At 38.8% G+C, this 24,689-nt stretch overlaps 1 protein-coding gene across 1 annotated transcript in view; it reads left to right on the top strand.

Moving 5' to 3' along the window:
• The window catches only part of ATG14 (autophagy related 14), a 33,534-nt gene that overhangs the window by 2,303 nt on the left and 6,542 nt on the right, over positions 1-24,689 (top strand). Inside the window, exons 2-9 of the mRNA XM_069464971.1 lie at positions 11,013-11,075; positions 12,414-12,456; positions 13,271-13,352; positions 16,917-17,154; positions 20,017-20,246; positions 21,550-21,667; positions 22,979-23,069; positions 23,148-23,233. Coding sequence (XP_069321072.1) covers positions 11,013-11,075; positions 12,414-12,456; positions 13,271-13,352; positions 16,917-17,154; positions 20,017-20,246; positions 21,550-21,667; positions 22,979-23,069; positions 23,148-23,233 — 951 coding nt within the window. The remainder of the gene's footprint in view (positions 1-11,012; positions 11,076-12,413; positions 12,457-13,270; positions 13,353-16,916; positions 17,155-20,016; positions 20,247-21,549; positions 21,668-22,978; positions 23,070-23,147; positions 23,234-24,689) is intronic.

Here is a 24,689-nt window from a genome sequence, read left to right as displayed (position 1 = left end):
GAGGCTGAGGCGGGAGGATCCCTTGAGGTCAGGAGTTCAAGGCCAGCCTAAGCAAGAGGGAGACCCTGTCTCTACTAAAAATAGAAATTAGTCAGATGTGGTGGCACGTGCCTGTAGTCCCAGCTACTTGGGAGACTGAGGCAGTAGTAGGATTGCTTGAGCCCAGGAGTTTGAGGTTGCTGTGAGCTAGGCTGACACAACACTCTAGCCGGGTGACAGAGCGAGACTCTTGTCCCCCTCCCCCCCCCCCCAGAAAAAAAGACTTTATCTGTTTTGGACACTGTATCCTCATATAATAGAAGCTCAATAAAAATTTACTGAATGCTTGAAATGAATCTATCCCTTCTTCCCAATCTCAGTCTGTTTTTGGACTATTTCAGTATTAGCCATCATGATTCATTTTTCATTTTTTTTTACTAAAGCTGGAAACCTGGGAGTTATCCTAGATTGTTCCTCTTCTCTTATTCTCTCTGTCCAAATAAACAGCAAGTCTCATATAGTCTGATGCCAAAATATATTTTGAATCTGTCCACTTCTAGTTCAGACTATCATCATTTCTCTCCTTACTAGTGATCTCCTTTCACTCGGACAGCTTTTCCCCACCCTGCCTCTGGCCTCCACACAGCAGCCACAGTAGAAAAAATGTTAGTCAAATAATGTCACTTTTTTTGCTTAAAACGTTCAATGGCTTTCAAGTGCATTTAAAATAAAATTCAAGCTCCTTACCGTAGCATATGAAGCCCCATGTGATTTGGCTCTGCTTACCTCTCTAACTTTGGCTGTAAGGTTAAAAATGTGGGCTTTGGATTATGCTGCATGGAATGGAATCCAAGCTTCAAAACTGGCTGTGTGATTTTTGAGCAAGTTTCTAAACCTCTCCTATGCTTGTTTATTTCATTTTGAAAATAGTGGGGTATTTAACTTCATAGGTTTTTAGTGGTGGTTACCTAAGAGCATGCATTTAAAGTGCATGATGTCTAGCAGATATTATTAAGTACTCAAAAAATAAACTCATGTTCCACAGTCACAGGCCTTCTCTCCACTCTTCAAACATGTGAAACTTTTTCCATCTTTTTTCCTTGCTGTTGCCTCTGCCTGTAACACGTTTCCTCTTGATTGGCACCTTGTCTCTCACCTCTCATCTTCAGTGTCACTTCCTCAGTGAGGCCTTTCCTAATGTCTCTTGTTAAGGTAGTTTCCCAACTCCATCTCCCCCCATTATTTGCCGTCACAACAACTCGATTGATTTTTTTCATGGCACTAAGCATGGTATGTAATGTTATTTATTTAAGAAGATGTCTGCATCCAGAATGTAGTTCTGTGAAGGCATGAATTCTGGTTTTGTTCTATCAGTGATAATGCATATCAAAGTTCTTGTAAATACGAATGTATTTTTTCAGTTTTCATTAACAGACTATCTTAACATAAAGGTTTTTAGTGGTTTAGCAGTTCAAGGAAAATTAGATACTAAAGAAATCTATCTCACAATAATTAGTTCCTCTGATTCCTAAGAAAGGAACATGTGTCTTTATATATGCTTTTGTGGATAATATGAGTTTGACAGATAGAGTGGTTGAAAAATATCTAAAGTCATTACTTTTTTGTCATTCAGTGGGAATACTTCCTTTTAACTTTGGTATCCTCACCCACATCATCCTTTCCTCATCTCCCACTTTGCCCCCAGTCCTAAACAGTACCCACTTTCTTCTCTCCTTTCTCATCTGCCTTTTAACTTGTATGCCTCCGTAATGGATAAAGAAGAGTAATGATACTAAGCATTATCCCCAACACAATCTTAAACTGTTTAAACTGTTGGACATTTTAAAATTACAGGTCTTTTAACAGGAACATAATTTTCTGATTGCACATTTACCTGACACCAAAAATGGCACTGCTACCCAATAGATAACTGATAGGTTGAAGTATTGTTTCAATTAAAAACTGGGAAGAAGTTAGTTACCAGTTCATGATTGGTGGGGGAATGGGATTAGGTAGATGATCTAAGAATACCTGGGGAAATGTGCCTGTTGGTTTAGGAGCCTGTGATTTTCAAGTGTGGATTAAAAAGAAAGGCAAATTTTATGAGCATATGGATATTCTTTTTATAAGTACATTTTCAGGACTGATGCTGCATTACTCACTGATGGGTTTTAAGAATCTATGATTACACTTTTACCAGGAAACAGGAATACTGGCGCTAAACAAATTGAGAGGTGTGGGATAAAGGATGAGGAAGACATTTAGAGGTTATTGCGGATTTCAAAGGGAACATCCAAAAAATATCCTTTAGATACTTCTGTTCTCCCTCTAGTATCCTTTTGGTTGTCAGTCACTGTGGCCTATAAAAATCTATTGTCTTGAGAATTCAGTTCTGTGTACTGAATTCAGCAGAACAAAAGCCCTACTGGTAGCTGATTCCCCATCATTAGACAAAAGTTTGTCAATCTTACTACTTTTTGATTATGTCCTTCAAGAGGGGTCTCAACTCCCATCCCATGCAGTTTATTAATAGTATTTCCACCAACAAATGTGTATCTGCTAAGAAAATATAACTTGTTTTCAGTCAGTATCTCTGGCTACTCTTGCCATCATACCTTTTAGAATTTACAAAAGATTTTCACATTTACTATCTTTTGTTCCCTGCCACAACCCCATGAATTATTGACCTATTTTAAAGATGACGAAACTAAGGCTCAGTTGTAGTTAACTTAATCCTGGGCTATGCTAATTCTTAAATTCATTTCCTGATTTGAGCTATATTTTTATATAGTGCATGTGTGCATGTGTAACAGTATCCAAAAGCATCCCATTTTGTTATACGGATTGAGACATATCTTGGGAGGGTCATATGTGCTATAGTGAACAAAGGGCTGGGATTGAGCCCAGAGAGGCAGTGCCCCCAGCCTGTACACAGCCTCCCAGTTTGGAGTATTTTGAATTTTTACATTGGCAAGACCACAATTGTAAAATGCATTTTTTTTTTAGAAAGCTAAATATTACACATATGACATTTGAAATATTAAAAGTGTTTTTAGTTCAAGCATTACAGAGAAAGGAAAATCACAATTCTACCATATAAAGGTTCCTTTGTTATGAGATATAGTACTCAATATGCTATGTTTATTCTATGCCAAAATGGGATCACACAATACATACTATTTTGCAGAGTTTTTTGGAGGTCTTTTGTATTTAACATACCTGAACATCTTTTCATGTCGGTACACAGAATATTGCTTATTTCGTTGCAGCTATAAAATTTATTTATTTTTCTCCAAAGTTAGGATCATTCAGTAACTCTGGTGAGGGGGGGAAACATTATACAACTATCCTTTTTGTTTTTCTGTTTATTTACTATCTTTTAAATAAAAATGAATTTTTCTATTTTCTGTGCAGAAGAAGTGGATGTTGTTAGGAGTGCCCTATTCCTAGTTTCGTAATCCCTCGGGCTCTTGTGGTCAGATTCTGTAGTTGAGTTTAATACATAGTAAGATTAAGTGCAAAATCACTCATTGCAATGAAGAAACAGGAAGCTAGTAAATATCATATGCTAAGCTGTGTTGTCTATATCTGGTGCTTTCACATTTATCTTACTTAATCTGTACAACCAAGTAGTATATAAGCCTTATTTCCATTTTACAAGTGAGGGAACTGAATAATGCCTTGTTTCTATTAATGACTTAACCTTCATTCTTGCCAATGGAGTATGTTTTCACTATATTTTCTCATGTCCTAAATATTCCAACATAAGGTAAAAGAACCATCCTGGTAAGGACCAGTTTTTTTTCATATCTTATTTGCGTATAAACATCATACCCTTGTATGCCTAAAGAATTTAAGGGAGAAAAATTTGATGGCTAGTAATTCTTAGTATCCTAATCCAAGAGATGCTTAGTTCTGTAGCCATCTCTACTTAAGTATGTAATTAACCAGGCTTCTCACTTTAAAACAAAACAAAACAAAACTGAGCTTTAGCAAATACACTGTGAGGGTGGAAAAATTGCTTTGCTTGCTCCCCCAGGCACATCTGTCTCTTATGTACTTACCTGAAATGTCCCACTGCCTTAACTCTTCTACAGCAACCTGTGCCCAAATCATGCACGGAGGTTTCCTACCACTGCCCTGAAGACCAGTGCTTATTCCACCGCACCCCCACCCTGAGATTTAAGGAACCCAGAAAAATATAATCTGTCTCAAGGGACCTAAGAACTCTAGATACTTTTGGGGAACTATGTATTTTTTATAGTGGAATGTGAGCCTCAAAAGGGGAACATGAGTAATTTTAATTGATTGGTGCCTTTTTTTTCTGATTATAAAGGTATATGTGATTATTACGGAAATCTTGTAAAGCACAGAAACACATAAAGAAGGAAATAGATTTGACCCATGTTTTTACAACCATATATATATATATATATATATAGTTTGTTATTTTGCTTTTTTAAAAACCCAGCCTCATAAGGACATACTCATATCTTGGCCTATAAAATATTTTAATGTCCTTCATAGCAATATACCATCATAATTATTCTATTGAACATTAAATTTTTTTCCATTACTGATTTTGTGATCAGCACCTTCAAACATAAATCTTTCATCATCTCTGTTCCATTTCCTTAGTATAGATTCCTTGAAATGCAATAACTGATTCAAAGAGTTGAGTAATTTTCAGGCCCTCAATTGCTTGTTTGAAGGGTTATAGTTTTTTGCTTTTCTTAAAATACATTAGTGGTGTGTGCTCAGACTTTTCTATTCCACAACCTTAGGCACAAAGTAAACATAATAGCCCTAGGATGAGGGAAAGAACTGGCAGGCAGATGCAGGGATTAGAGTTACTTTATGAAAGGTGCTATGCTTTGGACATAGTAAGTGCTCAATAAGTTGTAGGTGTTATGGTGATGCTATTTATCCCTAGCACAGCATTGCTAATATGGATCCCTAGTAGAGTACGTGCCCTGGTGCTATTTTCCTGGTAGTGTGGAGCAGATTTATGTGAATAGTTTCACCTGTGGATAGGCCCACTCAGCTGCCCATGCTTGTAGCCAGGGAACAGAGTGGAATTATGAGGTTCACACTCTTAACCACTACCTCATTAGCAGCACACTCCCATTACTGTTGTCCCACTTGGTGTGCTGAAACTCTTGGTGCAGAACAAATTAATTTTTACATAGCAGAACTTCCACTGCCTATAATGCCTTCCTTCCCTTAACAGGATCGACTCTTAACTTATCCTCAAGTCTCAGCTTAGAAAGGTATCACTCCTGGAAAGCGCCCTCTGAAGCCTGAGCTGGGTTGTGTGCCCTCTTTCATACCACCGGGGCTCTGTGTGACCACCATTCTCCTAGTTCTCATAGTCTCTATCACAAGGGGCCTGTTGGAAAGTCAATTTAAGGGAAGACTTGTTTTAAATGGAAGAAGAAAATAATAAGTCAGAAAAGTATGGAATTTTTAGGAAACAAAGCCAAAAGTATGGAGTAATTTATTTAGTAAATAACATAGAAGGTCTTTTTAAATCAGAAGAGAAAATACAGGAAATGGTGCTGTGAAAGCCATGCATGGAACAGGTTCACTGGCAGATTCCATTCAGACAACAGCACAAAAACTAGAGTCATTAAACAGATTTTAAAAAGTTGATAAATACATTTGCATACAAGGTCAGAAAATTCTGTACAGTAGAAACATTAGTAAGAAAACAGATTGAAGAAAAATAATTTCAAGATGTATGAAAGAAAAATGGCTAATTTCCCTGATAATTAATCCTTCAAGGAAAAAAAAACTATAGAAAAATGAAGGACATAGACAGGGAAATAACAAAAGAAAAATAAGTAGCCAGTAAGGTATGAAAAGTTGTTCAACCTTTCTAATAGTGAAATAAAGGCAAATAAATGAATTATGAACTATCTTTTGAGGGGAGAGGTCTGAGGCCAGTGAGATTGACAAAGGCTAAAAAGAAATGTCCACTGTTTGAGGTGAGAATGAGAAAATTAGTTCTGTTACCTGCTGTCAGTGGGGTTGTAAATTATATGAAATGTTTTAGAGGAAATTTGAGGGTAACTGTCAGAATTTTGCATGTAAATATGCTTTGACTCAGCAGTTTATTTATAGGAATTTCTCATAGAGAAACTTAAAAGCTTGTAAAGATTTGTGCAGTAAGATATTCATTTATATCATTATAACAGTTAAAATTAGGAAGGAATAGCAATGTTCATCAGTAGGGGCTTATAAATGAATAAGTTCATTCAATGCAATGCTGTGTACCTGTTAATGAGAGAGATCAATACGTCTGGCATGGAAAAAGATACAGGATATTTTATGTGACAAACCTAACTTGAAAAACAGTATGTAAAATATGGATTCCCACCACTTTTTTTTTTTCCAGCAGATTTAGGGGGGGCACAAGTGTTTTTTGTTACATGGATGAATTGTATTATGTTGCAGTCAGGGCTTTCAGCGTACCCTTCACCAGAATAGTGTAAATTGTACCTGATAAGTAGATTTAATCCATCACCCCCCACCCTCCCACCTTCTTAGTTTTCAGTGTGCATTACACCACTTTATGACCATATATACCTTTTGTTTAGCTCCCACATATAAGTGAGAACATGTGGTATTTGTTTTTCCATGCCTGAGATACTTCAGGTCTCCAGTTCTGTTCAAATTTCTGCAAAAGACATTATTTAATTCGTTTTTATGGCTGAGTAGTACTCCAGGGGGGGGGGGACGCGCGCGCGCACACATGTGCATATGTGTATATATGTGTATATACACACACGCATACACACCACATTTTCCTTATCTACTCATCAGTTGATGGGCACCTAGGTTGATTCCATGTCTTTGTAATCTTGAATTGTGCTGCAATAAATATTCAGGTGCAAGTGTCCCTTTTATAAAATAACAACTTTCCCTTTGGATACTCAGTAGTGGGATTACTGGATTGAATGGCAGGTCTACTTTTATTTGTTTGAGGAATCTCCATGCTGTTTTCCATAGTGGTTGACTAGTTTACAGTCCTACCCACATTGTGTAAGCCTTCCCTTTTCACCGCATCCTTGCCGACATCTATCTTTTTGACTTTTTAATAATGATCATTCTGACAGGGGTAAAGTAGTACCTCATTGTGGTTTTAATTTGCATTTCTATGATGATTAGTGATGTTGAACATATTTTCATGTTTCTTGGCCATTTGTTTATCTTCTTTGGAAAAAAATCTGTTCATGTCTTTCACCCACTTTTTGATTTTTTTTTTTTTTCCTGATTGAATTCTTTGTAGATTCTGGATATTAGTCCTTTGTCAGATCTATAGTTTGCGAACATCTTCTCCCGTGGTTGGCTATTTAATCTGTTGATTATGTCCTTTGCTGTGCAGAAACTTTATAGTTTAATTAAGTCCCATTTATTTTTGTTGTTGCTATATTTGCTTTTGGGGTCTTAGTTATAAATTCTCATCCTTTTTAAAAAAGTTATATGTATAATTAAGTCTGGTTTGATTATGGTGACTGTTTATCTTTCCATTTCTTGGAAACCATATTAAGAAAGCACAGAATTGTGGGATGAATTTTTTAACTACTTCTATGAGTGGTAGGATGGAGAATGCAGAGAATGGATGAGTGTACCAAGTGAGCAACTGAAACGCTGACCCACCCACATTCCTTGATATCATCTGCTCTTTAGCTTTGTTAGTACCACCTATTTTTAATTTTCTTCACGAACGATAACATGACTCATGAAGCATTTGAAACAGTAGGAATTATCTTTATTATTCCTGCTGCCATCTGTATGTTTTAAGGGTTTTTTTCTGTGCTGCTTTTGTTTCACAAAGCCCAAGAGGATCACCCAGCTCAATATAAAACTGGACAGAGTTGTCTGTCATCTCTAATTTGTTTTAGTGCAAAATGGCATTTTTACAACAGACAGGAGAACTTTTACAGCTTCTGAAAGTCTTCATAAAATCTGAAAGCAAGATTTTATCACCCATGTCAATGCTTGCATTGTTTGAGAGCCTGGTGAGTTTGTTGTTTTCTACAGGTTATTGGTATTATCAGAACACAAATCGGCACACTGTCTTCGTGATGTGAAGTAAATACCACGTTAGTTTTTCATATTTGATACAAGGTAATGGAGGCATATAACAAGTGATATGTTCAAGAATACACAGTCTACTGCAGAAGAATATGTAACTTGATTTCTTAATATTCTAGAGCAGTGGTCTCCAACCTCTTTGACTCCAAGGACCAGTTTCATGGAAAACAATTTTTCCACGGACAGGGTACTATACTAGTCTGCAGCCCGGGAGTTGGGGACCACAGTTCTAGAGGATGCTTTGTTATATGTTGCAGGCACATAGTAAATGCCCTATAGATTAATTGATGAGTCTGTGGGTTTGTCTACATTCCACATTGGTTTAACTGTTTTATGCCATTGCCACTTTACTGGACATTGCAGTGCTATCCAGTAGAACTTCCTGCAATGATGGAAATGTTTGATATCCGCATGTGGCTATTGAAATGTGAATATAGTGCAACTTGAGGAACTGAACTTTTAATTAAATTTAAATTGTGACACTATAAGTATGTAATACTGTCACATAATATTGCCTCACTGCTTTTATTAATATATATTATACATTTTCAGTGACTGTTAAATGTTAGGGTCATGATTAGACTATTTTTTATCCCTTTTTAGAATTAAATATCTTTAGGTATGTTATAAACATGGGGCTATAGAAATAATATTTTGGAGAGACTTCTTTTCTCTTTGCATTATTTTTAGGGCTATCGTGGTCTGTTATATTGTTTTCCTTTATGCTAGGAATTCTGGAGGCAGCCAAAAGCTTATTCTTGGACACCATACCATGTCACTGCAGCATATGGCATTATCCTTGTTCCCTTAAATGGTTAGTGGGCCACTGTTCACTCCATTTACAACTAGTTCCATAATGTTAGTTAAAATTTTTTTTTCACCAAATTCTTTTTAAGCAGCAAGCCACATTTTAGGTGCTCAGTAGCCACATGTGTGACTGGTAGCTACAATATTGAGCAGCACAGATCTAGAAGATTTCAATGACACTGTCAACTACCTTCAACTATTAATAGTTGACATTTATAGAACACTACACAACAGCTGTAGAATACACATTCTTTCAAATACACGTGGAACCTTCTCCAAGGCAAAACATGTATAAAACATAAGACAGTCTTAAGTCAAAAGATTGAAATCAGAGTATATTCTCTGACCACATTAGAGTGAATTAAATTAGAAGACAATAAGTTACCTAGAAAAGCCCATATATCTAGAAATTAAACAATAAACTTTTTTCTTTTTTTTTTCCTTTTTTTTTTTTTATTTCAGCTCATTATGGGGGTACAAAAGTTCAGGTTATATATGTTGTCCATGCCCCCCTCATCCCCCCGAGTCTGAGCTTCAAGCGTGTCCATTCCCTAGACAGTGCACATCGCACTCATCATGTAGGTATGCACCCATCCCCTCCCCCCACCCCCATCCCCCCAGTCAGAACTTCAAGCGTGTCCATTCCCCAGGCAGTGCGCATCGCACTCATCAAGTAGGTATACACCTATCCCTCCCCCCCAGCCCCCACCTCTATCCGATACCCAATTGGTGTTATTCCCAAATATGCACTCAAGGAAATCAGTTTGCTGGTGAGTACATGTGGTGCTTATTTTTCCATTCTTGGGATACTTAATAGAATGGGTTCCAACTCTCTCCAGGAGAACCAAAGAGATGCCATATCGCCATTATTTCTAATAGCTGAGTAATATTCCGTGGTATACATATACCACATTTTCTAATCCATTCATGAATTGATGGGCATTTGGGTTGTTTCCACATCTTTGCAATTGTGAATTGTGCTGCTATAAACATTCGGGTGCAGGTGTCTTTTTTATAGAATGACTTTTGTTCTTCTGGGTAGATGCCCAATAATGGGATTGCTGGATCGAATGGTAGGTCTACTTGAATCTGTTTAAGGTATCTCCACATTGATTTCCACAGGGGTTGCACTAGTTTACAGCCCACCAGCAGTGTATGAGTGTTCCTGTCTCTCCGCATCCACGCCAACATGTATTCTTTTGGGACTTTTTGATAAGAGACAATGCCTCACTCTTCTGCCCGGGCTGGAGTTCAGTGGCATCATCATAGCTCACTGCAGCCTTGAACTCCTGGGCTCCAGTGATCCTCGGCCTCAGCCTCCCGAGTGGCTGGGAATACAGGAACATGCCACCACGCCCAGCTTAAATGATACACTTCTAAATAATTTATGGGTCAAAGAAGGAGTCTTATAAAAAATTAAAAGTTTCAAACTAAAGGAAAATGAAAATATACCATATCAAAAATCTTAGGAAGGGCTAGGCGTGGTGGCTCATGCCTGCAATCCTAGCACTCTGGGAGGCTGAGGTGGGAGGATTGCTTGAGGTCAGGAGTTCGAGACCAGCCTGAGCAAGAGCGAGACCCCGTCTCTACTAAAAATAGAAAGAAAGCAGCTGGACAACTGAAAATATATAGAAAAACTTAGCCGGGCATGGTGGCGCATGCCTGTAGTCCCAGCTACTGGGGAGGCTGAGGCAGGAGGATTGCTTGAGCCCAGGAGTTTGAGGTTGCTGTGAGCTAGGCTGACACCCATGGCACTCTAGCCTGGGTGACAAAGTGAGACTCTGTCTTAAAAAAAAAAAAAAAAAACAAACCCCAAACAACTTAGGAAGTAGCCAAAGCGATGTGTAGAAGGGAATTTATAACTTTATGTGGTCATATTGAAAAGCAACAGAGGGTTAAAATTGATCTCAAGTTGAAGATTTGAACTTAGCTGCTTACCATTTGTTTTTTTTTTTTTAAAACTGTGTGCATCCCATTGAGAGATGTGTATTTACTTTAGGACAGTGATGTTTCCACATGAATTTGCAGACATGATTGATTGGTCTCCGCAATTTGCATGGTCTCATTGAACTGAAAAAATTGAACATTTAAATAAAGGGTGGAAATTTTTTTTTTTTTTTTTACAGGTTTATTGACAAGAAGGAAAGGTTAAGCCGACTTAAGAGCAAGCAAGAAGAATTTCAAAAAGAGTGAGTTTTTGCTTTACCTTTTAATTTGTGGAAGTTACCTAGTTACCACTTGGTTTATTTCCTAGCTGTGGTATACAGATATATGGATTGCTAACTTACTGAATTTAGGATACAGTCTCTTAAAGTGTAGAAAAAGAGTGCATCTGGGAGAAGTACAACAGGAGAGATTATCAAGTTTCTAGAAAATATTGGCCTCAGACTTGGTGCCTGGTACACGGTAGACACTCAATATTTGGGTGGATGAATTAAACCCCTGGCCCTGATAATTGATCTGTGGTACATGGGTCCGGGACAGTAGGCTTGATTAGATTTAAATTGGTGCTGGTGGCTCCTGTAGGGCATTATTGCATCCATTTCCCTTTCTTCTTTTATCTGTATCAGTGTTTTACAAAGTATGGTCTGCAGATCTTCTATATCAGAATTCATTAACTAAAGAGAATGGTTAATAATGCAGATTCTTGGAATCCTATCCTTAGATAATCTGATTCAGTAGGTCTGGGGTGAGGTCCAGGAATCTGAGCTATTAACAAGAACCTCTGATGAATCTCTTACACTCTGGATTTGAGAATTGTCCTATAGAACCTTCTGCCCCAAACTCATCCAGTTATTGTTCTCCAGACACACTCCAAGTGTTTGCATCTCTGTGCCTCCATTCACAGTTTCTTTCCACCTCAGTGGTTTTCCTCTTCTCTACATAACCTGCCCGTCTCTCAGGGCTCTCCAGGGGTCATCTCTTTTGCAAAGCCTTCCCAAACCATGGAGCACTCATACCAGTGATCCCCAAAATGTGTAATTCGAGCTCCTCAAGAGAGTCTGCAGTGATCTGACAGACATCCTTATGAGCAGTTAAATCTTCCAAGATATACCCTGCATTAGAAACCTGTTTCAATTTAACTCAGCGATTTCTCTAACTCACTCTATCACACAAACTTTATTTTTTCCCATAGAACACTATATTCCATAGAATAAATTTTTAGAGATGCTGGCTTATGCCATTTCTCTGGGAACTAATCATGGTATTTTAGATAGTCTTTTTTTTTTTTTTTTGTAACATTAATTATGACTGATGGAAATTATTGATTGAGGACAAAGGCTAGAGCTGTTATAGAAATTTATTGTGGACATTTATAGAAGAGCTCTTGGCAGTGTTAGTGTAAAAAGGAAGGAGGTGAAAAAAATTGCAGAGAACAGGGAATTTGGAAAACACTTTAAATGCTAAGTCCCACATTGGTATTTCAAGCCATTTCTGAGAACTTATTTTTAAAAGTTGTTTGCATTTTTGAACTTCAAAACATTTTATTATTTTAAGAGCCTATTTTCTGTCTCTTTTCCATACAGAGTGTTAAAAGCTATGGAAGGAAAATGGATAACAGATCAGCTGGTAAGTTGTAATAAATATTAATACTTAAATTTTAATATTCTTTATACTTATGGCTACATGTTTTTAAGTTGGTAGAGCTTAAAAAGTCATTTTGAGTTTAAACTTATTTTTGATACTATTTGATCATCCTCTGTTTAAACATATTTGTAGTGTGGCCTTCTCAAATATTTTCTCTAGATACCAAAAACATTATGTAGGCAATTAATTATGGAGTCATAAAGGATAATTATGAAGTCTGATATTGATGTAAAAATACAAAAACAATGGGCTAGTATCCTTTTTTTGTAAAAATTACTTACACACAAATATTCCACATGGATTAATGATTAAATGTAAAAAGTAAATCATAAAAGTATTAAAAGAAAATATGGGAGAGGATTTATGTAATCTTGGGGTAGGGAGAACCTTTTATAAGCCACAGGGGAAAGCACTTTGACAGGCTACATAAAAATTTAAAAGTTCTGTATGATAAACATCCTTAAGCAAAATTAATGATTAACCTGGAGAAAAATAAATACAACATATGAAAATAAAGAATTTGATTAGTAACACTTAATACTTTTGTTCCCTAATGAAGGGAGCATCTGTCAACACATTTGTTTGGGGGACAACTTGGTGACAGTTCATTATTATTTTATTTTATTTATTTTTTATTTTTTTAAGAGCACATGTAGTATATCCATTTTTCCTCCTAAAATGTCAGTCTTCATTTTGTTTTCTAAGATATACCTGAAATAAGTTGTGATCTCGGGTAGATAATCATATTAATCGTAAGAGATCAACATTTGTGATATTTATTGCATGCTTTTTTCAGAGATGGAAAATAATGTCCTGCAAGATGAGGATTGAGCAGCTGAAACAAACAATATGTAAAGGAAATGAAGAAATGAAGAAAAGTAAGTAATTTGCCCCCTTCCCTCTAGCCTTAATAAAGGGCTCCTGTGGAATTTCATGGGATGAATAAACTAGAGGGTCAGAGAAAGAGGTGAAGGGGTGGGACAAGAGCAGCTTGGGAAGTTTACTACTTGCCTTCCTCTCTCCTTGTAAAATATTTGTATAAGAAATTTTTAAAATACAAACACAATTGTAGAGGTCTTAAAAAACTCCTACTTTCCTTGGTTAAAAAAGTTAAGGAATGTATGTCCCATTTGCCTTAGCTAACAGGAAGCTCGGAGTCTAACATGGTACTGTAATAATTAGTGGCTCATGCCAGAAGCACAGGGTGTTGGCATTTTTCCCTTTATGTAGGTCTCCATATTTGAATCTGTATTAATTTTACATTGTATTTGTACACTTCATACTTTATTATAAGTGGTTGTCAAAATAAGAGTCCTCTTAGAAATCCTGCCTCCTTAGAAACACTCCATGTATTTCTGAAGATCAGTGTTTAAAGTTCAGAATGAGTCACCGTGGTACCTTATGAATCCCTTTCTTACCTATTCATTGCTTTCAGAAGAGGTATTTTATAGTGGTGTGTAATGGTGTAAAGCTTCCTTTGAGAATGTCTGTCCTAATACAGTGCTTGCGTGGAGTTTTGCGAGATTACTAAGCTAGAGAAGCAGGGCAGCATGGTGAAAGGTGCACAGAACTACAGACAGCCGACTTTGCACCCATTCTCCAGAGGCTGTGGTTCAATAGCAGCATAGAAACTTGTTACTCTTGTCACTTAACATTGGTTCCACCCTCTTTCCCCATCCTCCCATGATGTTCAGGGGTTTGCCACTAGGCATTCGTGAACCTCCTGAAATTGCTGAATTTACTGAGCATGCACATTTCTCTGATGAACAAGTTTAAAGATTTGATCAGTTTTTTAAAACACACATTCCTAAGCCCCCAAAACAAAAACCACCACCACAGAAAATAAAAGTCATGACTTTAAAGCACTGGGCCTTGTAACAGTGGTTTCCATCCCTAGCAAATCATCAGAGTCACCTGGTGACCCTTTTCAAATCTAGAGAGAGAATCCTGGGATCCCCCCTGGACTTAGGCTCCCAATGTTACAGCAATGTCAAATTGAAGAAAAAAGCTTCCACAAGCTTACTCTGCATTTCTGTATTCCTCTTTTCATGGCTGGCAACAGTTTGCAGATGGGCCCCGATCCACAGGGCACACTTTGAGTAGCACTACTAGTGGTTCTGGTGACCTGCCAGGGTTGGGAACTACTGCTCTTTGAAATGTAAATGCAGTCTTGTTCCCACTTTCTAGACCAGGCTCACAAAATTTTACAAACATTTTAAAGGCGTTAATTGATTCCAGAAGCTATGGTTGGACTCAAGCCCATGAATTAAGAGCTTGCTACCCAATAGTCTGTCTTTGTGTTATTGTTGAATTATCACATGTAGTCAGGAAAGGGCACAAATTATAAATTGTAGAGCCTGATGAATTATTTCTCTAGAATCTGTTGATTTAAGGTTTCATAATACAGATAGACATGATACAGTATGATACAGATATATTATACAGAATAAATAGGGAAGTTAGGTAATATGCAATTGCAGGGTTGAGTTGATCTGTGCTGTAGTCCAAGTTACTTATCATGATAAGCAAGTTTAGATTTCAGAAATAGCATCAAATGTTTTGGGGGACATGACAGGGAGAGAAGGATGACTCTCAAGTGCTGAGTCTTCTCTGGGTACAGATGGGGTGACTGTGATGATTTCCTGCTACCTATGAGGAGTCATGATATTAAATTTGAAACTATCCTTAAAAAACAAAACAAAAAAAAAAACAAACACCCAAAACTGACCACTGTATGACCCAGGACCATGGCTAGATAGAGTCATTTGAGAACCTGTAAAGAGGTCAGTGAACATCATGAAAATGAATGAACTCACTAGAAAGTAAGCATGTGATAGAACCAAGAGACTGAATATTTTGCACATTCACACTGAGCTGTGGTAAAGAGATGCATCTAAGGAGAAACAAAACTGTAAGAAATGCAATGCCTGCAATTAAATACCTAGGCTCAGTGGTCCTCAATAAAAGAGGGTGGTTTGGGTCCAGAAACGTTATCAGGTGCTTGTTATACCCTAGTTAGGAGACAGGCCTCAGCGGGACCTAGTGTAAGGAACTAAGAGCTGTGTGCCATCAGAGTAGTCCAAACACATTACTATAGAGTTCCAAGGACAAAAAGGTCTGCAGAGCATTTGTGGAGGGGAACGCCTTGCTGAATGAGTAAAATTTGGACTTTTGGGAAAATAGGGGCAGCTAGAGAGCATTCCTAGAGAGACATTGATTTGAACAACCATATGGGGATGAGCATTTAGGGAATGACGACTGGCTCGGCATCCATCCATCTACACATACACATTTAAGTGGTTCCGTCTTGTGGAGGGGATTTGAAGTCTGTCGTAGTTGGGCATGGCTATACTGAGGGGTGTGTGGAAGGGCACTGTGGATGTGTAGGAGTTTGGTCTGTTTGATGGGCAGCGGAGGACTTGCTGAGCATTAGCTGGAGTTTATAAAGATTGAGCAAGTGAAAGAGGGCTTGAAGTTGAGCCAAGCTGGAGATGGGCTGAGGTTTGGTGAGCATTAACTAGGATTGTGATAGTGGGAATGAAAAGAAAGGCCTTGGTAGAAAGATTGTAGGACAGCAAACAGAATCGACCATCAGGGCGTTGATTCGGCAGTGGACAAGTCAAAAGTAATCTTAAAGTAGGGAAAGTAGCTTAAAGTGTACCAAAAGCAGATTTTCCTGGAAAAATAGTAAACTTGGTTTTAAACTTTAGTATAAGCCTTTTAAGTATCTGAGAGTTTACAGCTTACTTTTGTTACTCAAGTGAAGTTTTTAGCTACAGTCCAACATCCCTAACAGGACTTGGGATCCATGACAAAAAGGACCTAAATCCAACAGGACGAGTGTATATCTATCTCCTCTCCTCATTGTGTAGCCATGCTTTTGTTTCCCTTGCAGCAGCGCTTAAAATGCTGGGCATATGTGTTCCCATCCTGCTGATTGCCACGGCATTGCGCTGTGACTTTTCAGAGCTCTGGGGCTATTTCTGTTGCCCATCTTCAGTTGCCAGGTAGCCACCTGCTGGGAGATTATCCCTGGGTTCTCTGATTGTAACCCAAGGCACACCTAAGAGGTTGATAAGGAAAATCAGATAACCAGTAAGTTTTTTTAAACTTAAATTAGATATCTTTCCTGCTCTACATGACTGTTCTTTGGTGCTTGTAAGAAAGTCAGGTACTTCCTGTGCCAAACTTAACTTGATAGTCCTTGAGTGACTCCTTTTACTAATGGATGGATTACCCTTAGAGATCCAGAGTCCTCTTTGCTTTGTGTGTAATATCTTCTTGAACTAAACTCTCAGATTTTCCACTTAGTGAATGTTAGTCGATTTCATTGAGGTTCAGTTTAAATTGCAGGGGAAACCCTTATGCTTGTGGGGTGGGGTTCCTCAGTGCACAGGAACTATTTGCAGATATAATTGTTGGGTGTGATTTATTTGTTTTAGATTCCGAAGGCCTCCTCAAAACCAAGGAAAAGAATCAGAAGCTCTACAGTCGAGCACAAAGGCACCAAGAGAAAAAGGAGAAGATTCAGAGACATAATCGCAAACTTGGTGACCTGGTAGAAAAAAAAACCATTGACTTAAGAAGTCACTATGAGCGTCTGGCAGATCTTCGGCGATCCCATATATTAGAGCTCACCTCTGTCATTTTTCCAATTGAGGAAGTAAAGACTGGTGTGAGGTACAGTAAGCAAGTCTTTTGACTCTAGGAACAGATCAAGTTCCAAATACTATTTTTAAAGTATGTCAGCCCATGTAGTGGGCCTCATTCCAGGGTCACTGGTTTTCCTGGTAATGAAACTTAAGTCTTCGGTGCTTCAGCAAACAGTTTGTACTGCACAGGGCTGGGGAGGTAGCAAGGGTGAGGGGTGGGGCCCAGGCCTGTGACTCTCACAGAGCTTCAGGTGAGGGCCTGACTCACACTCCTGATTAAGAACCATCTGAGGAGTGATGTCAGTTGCAATCCCAGCTGGCTGTTTATTAGTTGTGTGAAAGAGGCATGTTCTTGACTTTGAGAAGTCTTGTTTCCTTGTCTGTTAAATGGGAATTTAAAAATGCCTACTTCACAGAGAAATCATGAGCTAATATGTAAAGAAAACACTTAGTGCTTGTGGTCTCTCAGATGGTGGGCACTACATGTTGACTTCCTGGTAACTGTCATTTGTTGTGTCAGCTGCTGTCAAGCACTGAATACTGTGGTTTAGACTTTGGCGCTGGTGCATGGATACCCTATGTATTTTTAAACTTCCCTGATGCTGCTGCTAATCAGCAGATTTGGAAACTACCATCAAAGGCGTTCATTTAGTCTCTCACTAACCATCAGGCTATTCTAGTCGAGGGCTTTCCTATCTCTTCTGGCTGCTCTCGCTCTCCGGCACCTTTCCCTGGAATCTGACAGTAGTGGCCTCTTGCTAGTTTTATAACTATTCTTTCCTGCCTGTACTTCAGTCTGTCTTTTAGTTTGTTGCCAGAGTTGACTTCCTAAAAGCCTACAAGTCTGATTGTTGCTTCCAGCTTGAAAACTTACTCTCTGACTCTAAGTAATTTGTCCTTAGTAAGAGTTGGCAAATAGAAATATAAAAAGGCAGATTCAAAACAGAGCAGACTATAAAGTTTAGAAAGAGGACCTCAAGGTGGCATTTTGGATCCATGGGGGAAAGTTGGATTATCCAGAAAGCTGGCCAGACCTTTGAGGGAGGAGAGAGGGGAAAGCTGGCCAAACAGAAACATTATGCCAAATTGAATTCTGATGGGTCAAAGATAGCAGTGTTAAAATGCATCACAGTAGATAAAGATGAAGGCACTGTTCTAGATTTTAGGAGACTCACAGCTGAATGCAATGAGTGGTCTAGGACTGGATCTTAAACCTCAAAAAGGCGATTAGCAGGACAATTGGAAATAGTTGGATAAAGTCTGTAAATTAGTTAATAGTATTATAGCAGTGTTAATTACCTGATTTTGATCATTGTATGTTCCTGAATTGATAATTTGGGGAAGTTACAAGAAGTGTATACAAGAAAACTTTAAAATTCTTGAAACTTTTCTGGAAGGCTGAAATTTTTTTGAAAAGAAAACATATACTAGAAGGGAGAACATGGAGAAAACTTTTCTCCTATGCTTGTGCTGTTGTAATCTTTTACTTAGTGTATATTATTATATACCATTAATTTTTTTTTTGAGTTAAAATTACCTTATATCACTTTTTTTTTTTTAATTTCATCTTATTGTTATGGGGGATACAGAATTGCAGGTTACATACGTTGCTCCTGTACCACCTTTCCCCCCAAGTCAGAGCTCCAGGTGTGTCTGTTCCCCAGGTAGTGCGCTTTGCACCCATCATGTAGGTATATATCCCTCCCTTCCCCACCCCCCCTTCCCGAGTCAGCACCTTCAAGTGTTACCATTCCCCAAACGGTGCGCAATGCACTCATTGTGTAGGCATACCCCCATCCCCTCCCCCACCCCCCACCTCAGTCTGATATCCGATTGGTGTCTGTTCCCAGATGTGTATTTAGGTGATGTTCAGGGAAACCAATTTTCTGGTGAGTACATGTGATGCTTGTTTTTCCATTCTTGGGATACTTCACTTAATATATATACCATTAATTTTTTCTTTAAAAAAAAAAAAGCTGGTGGTTTTGAAGTAATCCCTATACTGAGATTTCTTGTCCATTTGCATTTCTCTAAACTCCCCCTACCCTTGCATTGGAAAAATTGTCTTCCATGAAACTCGGGAAGGGGAGGCGGGGCGGGGCTGCACAGCAGGAGGTGAGCAGGGGCAAGCAAAGCTTCACCTGTATTTACAGCCGCTCCCCATCACTGGCCAGCATCACTGACTCAGCAACCCCTCCCACCCTGCCCTTGTCCGTGGAAAAATTGTCTTCCATCAAACTGGTCCCTGCTTTGAATCATCTCTAGATTAGTTATGACACCTAATACAATGTAAATGCTATGTAAATAGCTATAGTTTTAATTGTTTTGTTGTTGTTGTATGGTTTTTATTGTCGTCCCCCGCCCCTCGCCGAATATTTTCAAGTCCGCAGTTGGTTGACTCCACAAATGTGGAACCTGTGGCTGTGGTGGGCTGACTGTACCGTGTGATGAAATGGGAGCAGCACATAAAGCACTTGTGCTGCGTACTGAAGTACCATGGTTGTTGGCTCAAGGAAAAGCTATGGAGTGATTGAGTTGGGGGCTAAGCTAGCTGCTCTTTTTTTGGACAGTAATTGAAATTTTTCTGAGTTTTAATTTCTAACAGTAAATATCAGTAATCTAGCCCATACAAACAAAAGTTCTTTGGGATCCTCAAAATGTTTTAAGTATTTAAAGGGGTGTTGAGGACACATAGTTTGAGAACCTCGCCCTCACTCATGATGCCGTCTTCCTCACACACGTGGCGCTACTGTCTCACAGCTGGTTTGATCTTCATCTCTGATAGCAGCATCTTACCCATATAGGTTCCAGTTAAGTTCCTCTGCTCGTGTGCAACTTTCATGATCTAAGCTTGGGCTCTTGAAATCCATGTATGTCATTTGACCTTTAGAGATCCTGCAGATGTGTCTTCAGAGAGTGACAATGCCATGACCTCCAGCACCGTGAGCAAGCTTGCCGAAGCCCGGAGGACGACTTACCTCTCAGGACGATGGGTCTGTGACGATCACAACGGAGACACCAGCATTAGCATTACAGGGCCTTGGATTAGCCTCCCCAACAACGGGGACTACTCCGCCTACTACAATTGGGTGGAAGAGAAGAAAACGACGCAGGGGCCTGGTGAGAAGCAAATATTCTTTGAAAACTTACATACATACGTATGTATATGTTTACATGAGATAAAATTTACATAACAGAATTAACAATTTTAAAAGGAACAATTCAGTGGCATTTAATATATTCACAGCATCTACAACTGCCATCTCTGTAGTTCCAAAACATTTTCATCACCCCAAACAAATTCCCTGGCATGGAAGGTTCACACTCCCCATTCTCCCCTCCCCTTAGCTCCTGGTAACCCCTAATCTGCCCTCCGTCTCCGTAGATTTGCTTGCCCTGGACAACTCATGTAAGAGGAATCATAGAACATGTGTCCAGCTTCTTTCACTTTAGCATGCTGTTTTCAAGATTAATCCACATTATAGCATATATCAATATCTCATCCCTTTAATGGCTGAATGATATTCCATTGTACGGATATACCACATTTTGTATATTTATCTCATCACTTGGTGAACTGAAAACTTTTTTTTATTTTACTGGGGTTTTTTTTGTTGTTGTTGTTTTGTCCTTTTTTTGTTTGTTTTTTTTTTTTTTTTCATTTTGTTTTCTGAAGTTGCTTACAGAAGCAACATTTTTTTTACATGTTTCACCTTTTTGGGGTTGATGTTGCTTTGTTTATATAAAAAGACACTACATAAAGAAGTATATTTAGCCTGTTGAGTCCTGTTTGTATACCTTTGTAATGTATTTGTTTTAGCAGTCCTAAATGGACATTGAAATATACCCCTGCAGTTCCTCTTTGGAGAATGATTGTTCTTTTAGTCATTCAGCAAATACTTAGTGAGCACATGCTTTGTGTCTTGCATGTTGCTGGGCGCTGGTGGTACAAAGGTGACCAAGACAGCTGTAGTCCGAGAAGGGCAGGAAATGAGTAAATGATGGAAGCCACCTTACATGGGGGTGGGGGTTCTCTGAAAGGAACCAGCGGCTTCCTGGGGCAGGTGAGGGGACTAAGGAAGGGATGACTGCTCCATGGGTAGTCAGGAAAGGCCTCTCTGAGGAGGTGACATTTGAGTTGGGCATTCATTGTTCTGAAACCACATTATAAAATCTGAGTGATCAGACTTTAATTTCATTTGTGCTGGGCCCGTTTAGGCCCATTTGTTTATGTTATGTTCTACTCGGCAAAAAAACATAAATGATGAACCATTTATAAAGTCTGGCCATGAAGCTTCTGTTAAGTAAGGAGTAAAGCTTTTAACTGTCAATAATGATAAAATTGTAAACAATAAAATCTTGGTTCATTACTATTTTTGTTGAATTTAAAGTTGTTTCGTGTGTGATTGTCGTTTTACTTCAGACATGGAACATAATAACCCCGCGTACACGATCAGTGCTGCATTGTGCTATGCGACTCAGCTGGTCAACATTTTGTCTCATATACTTGATGTAAATCTTCCCAAAAAGCTGTGCAACAGGCAAGTAACTGAAGGTGGTGATATCTTTATCGTGGATCTCTCAATTCTGTTGTGTTCTTATTTATTCTGATTAAACCAAAAACAAGAATTTAAGTATTACCAAGACAGAGAAGGTCTAATTGGAGTATTGAGATTAATTTCAAAAGCCTTATGTGCAAATTCATCTTAGAATTATGAAGTCTCTAGAAGACCGTAGAGAATATAAAAGGGAAAACCAAGATATTCAGGGGGAATAATGCTGATCCTCATGTGTAAGAACTGGGTAAATTGTAACAGTTGAATTTTTTGTTTTTTTAAAATAAAAACCTCATGTGGTTTAAAACTGGAAAAGAAAAAAAATGTAAAGATATACAATCTACCCAGTTCCTGCTAAGACAAGACCTTCCTATCACTCTCTAGTTATTCTTGCATTTCAAGCAAATACAAGCATGTTATCTCTGCCGCCATGCCCCATTCAATCACAAATGGTAGCATGCTTTACCACAGTGTTTTGCATTTTCCTTTTACGTTCTTAATTATCTAACAAATATTTATGAGGTGCTTTCTGTGCACCAGACACTATTCCAGGCACTGGGGGCTATACTGGTGACAAAAACGTAAACCCTCTTGGAGCTTACATTTTAATGGAGGGCACAAGTAATAAATCTGCAGTATGTCAGATGGCGTGATAAGTGCTGTGGAGAACATTGCAACAGGGTGAGAGGAAGGAATCGTGGAGGCACGCAGGGGCTTGCTGTGTTTGAGTGGGTGGGCATGTGGTCACATGGGAACCTGAGGGAGGGCAGGGAGCAAGCTGTGTGGACCCCTAAGGAAAGAGGCTGCAGGCAAAGAGAATGGCACGTGCAAAGCCCTGGATAGAGTAATGAGGGCAGAGAGGAAGGTAGGGGTGCAAATCTTGTGGGACCTCACAGGGCCGTTGTATCCTTCAGCTGTCATTCTGCATGAAAGTGGGCAGTTACAAAGTTTTCCTATCTATAAATGTACCAAGATCTTACCAGTCTTTGTTGATAATTCAGGGAATAATCCTTGTACATTTTCCATTTCACTAGTGTGTAAATATTTGTATAGAATTAATTTCCTGAAGTAGAATTGCTTGATCAAAGGGCATATGCATTTGCAATTTGTATAGATGCAGTGAAATTGTACTCCATGAGGGCAGCAGTTTGTTCTTAGAAAGTCTCTGATAAATGCAGTTTACTAAGGAGGCAAAGGACACAGGGTATGTTTTATGCCTAAATGTAGTGTAAATGGACATTTGAACGTAGAATTCCTGCCAAAAAATCCACTTTATAAATTATGTTTGTTTTACAGTGAATTTTGTGGGGAAAACCTCAGCAAGCAGAAATTTACTCGAGCAGTGAAGAAATTGAATGCAAATATTCTTTACCTTTGTTTTTCCCAGGTATGAAAAATGTATTATGAACTAATTTTTAATCTGTGACATAGTCGGAAGTATTAATCAATTCTTTGCTTTTTCTAGCATGTAAATTTAGATCAGTTACAACCACTGCACACGCTCAGGAATCTAATGTACCTGGTCAGTCCAAACTCCGAACACCTAGGCAGGTAAGAAGGATATTTGTTGCTTTCCTCTGAGTGTTGTTTTTGTGACTACTTTTAAGTAGAGTTGTACTTGTTGGCAGAGTACCAGGGGCCTCTTCCCTAATCCCAAACTCACAAAGGACAAAAATAAAACGGTTCCATACAGAAGGAAACAATGGCTAATCATATCTGAAATTTTATGGTCCTTTTTGTAATCATTTCTCAGAGAAAATATCGAACATTTTTAACATGGAAAATGCAATAGGAGAACCCGAATGTGGCTGGAGTAGGGCCTTCTTGTGGTTTCCCTGAAGGCCAAAGGCCATTTCTTTGAACCTACATCTGTTTTTTTCTTTAGCCCTGCCTAGTGTGTGCCTTGTTTCTTTGCATTTTCTTTTGTTCCCACTCGCTCCTTGCCCCTCATAACAGTTCTTCACAATTTTCTTTTCATCACTGAGTTAATCTGGTCACCATTTGTTGGAGGTAAAGAGTATTAGAGGTTTATGGGATGAACTGGGTTTAAACTCATTGGCTTAAAAACAAGTTGGCAACAAAAAACACCAACCAGGACTGGTCTGTGGGATCTTTTTATTCTCTTAGCCCCCCATAAAAGCATGAAATATATGAGGCTCAGCTTTGGTGCCATCCAAGCATCCCTGCTCTGGGTGCTTACCCTGTTTTCCTTGCTCCTGGCAATCTGCCCATGTATTTCTGTGGACATAGGACATGGGTAATGTATATACACTTTTGAAAGAGAACACAGAGAAAAATAAGTGGTGGGAAAGTTCTTTTGGGAGTCTCTTCCCCGTCATCCATTTGCTTTGACACTGGAACCCTAATCCCATTCATTGGTTCATGAGTGACAGAAACCTGAGTGTTAGAAATCCCTCCCAGTTTTAGTGGTTGATTTCTGTGGGTTTATTCACCATCTTCTCTGTACCTTATCTGTAAATGGCTCGACAGCAGGAAATTTATCCTTAATAATAAGAGCTGGTCGCTCACGCCTATAATCCTAGCACTCTGGGAGGCTGAGGTGGGAGGATCGCTCAAGGTCAGGAGTTTGAGACCAGCCTGAGCAAGAGTGAGACCCCGTCTCCACTAAAAAAAAAAAGAAAGAAATTAGCTGGACAACTAAAAATATATATGTAAAAAATTAGCTGGGCATGGTGGTGCATGCCTGTAGTTCCAGCTACTTGGGAGGCTGAGGCAGGAGGATTGCTTGAACCCAGGAGTTTGAGGTTGCTGTGAGCTAGGCTGACGCCACAGCACTCTAGCCCGGGCAACAGAGTGAGACTTTGTCTCAAAAAAAAAAATAATAATAATAATGGCTAATATTTATTGAGCCAATATTTATTGACACTAGGCCAACCACTTTACATGATTTGAATCATGTCCTTCCTACTTTACAGAGCGGAGAAACTGAAGCTTAGTGTGGTCAAGTAACTCATGCAATGGTCACAGAGCCAATAAAAGTAGTGGA

The sequence above is a fragment of the Eulemur rufifrons genome, chromosome 2, assembly GCF_041146395.1.
Source record: "Eulemur rufifrons isolate Redbay chromosome 2, OSU_ERuf_1, whole genome shotgun sequence".
Classification (NCBI taxonomy): domain Eukaryota; kingdom Metazoa; phylum Chordata; class Mammalia; order Primates; family Lemuridae; genus Eulemur; species Eulemur rufifrons.
This window is presented reverse-complemented; position numbering and strand designations above follow the sequence as displayed.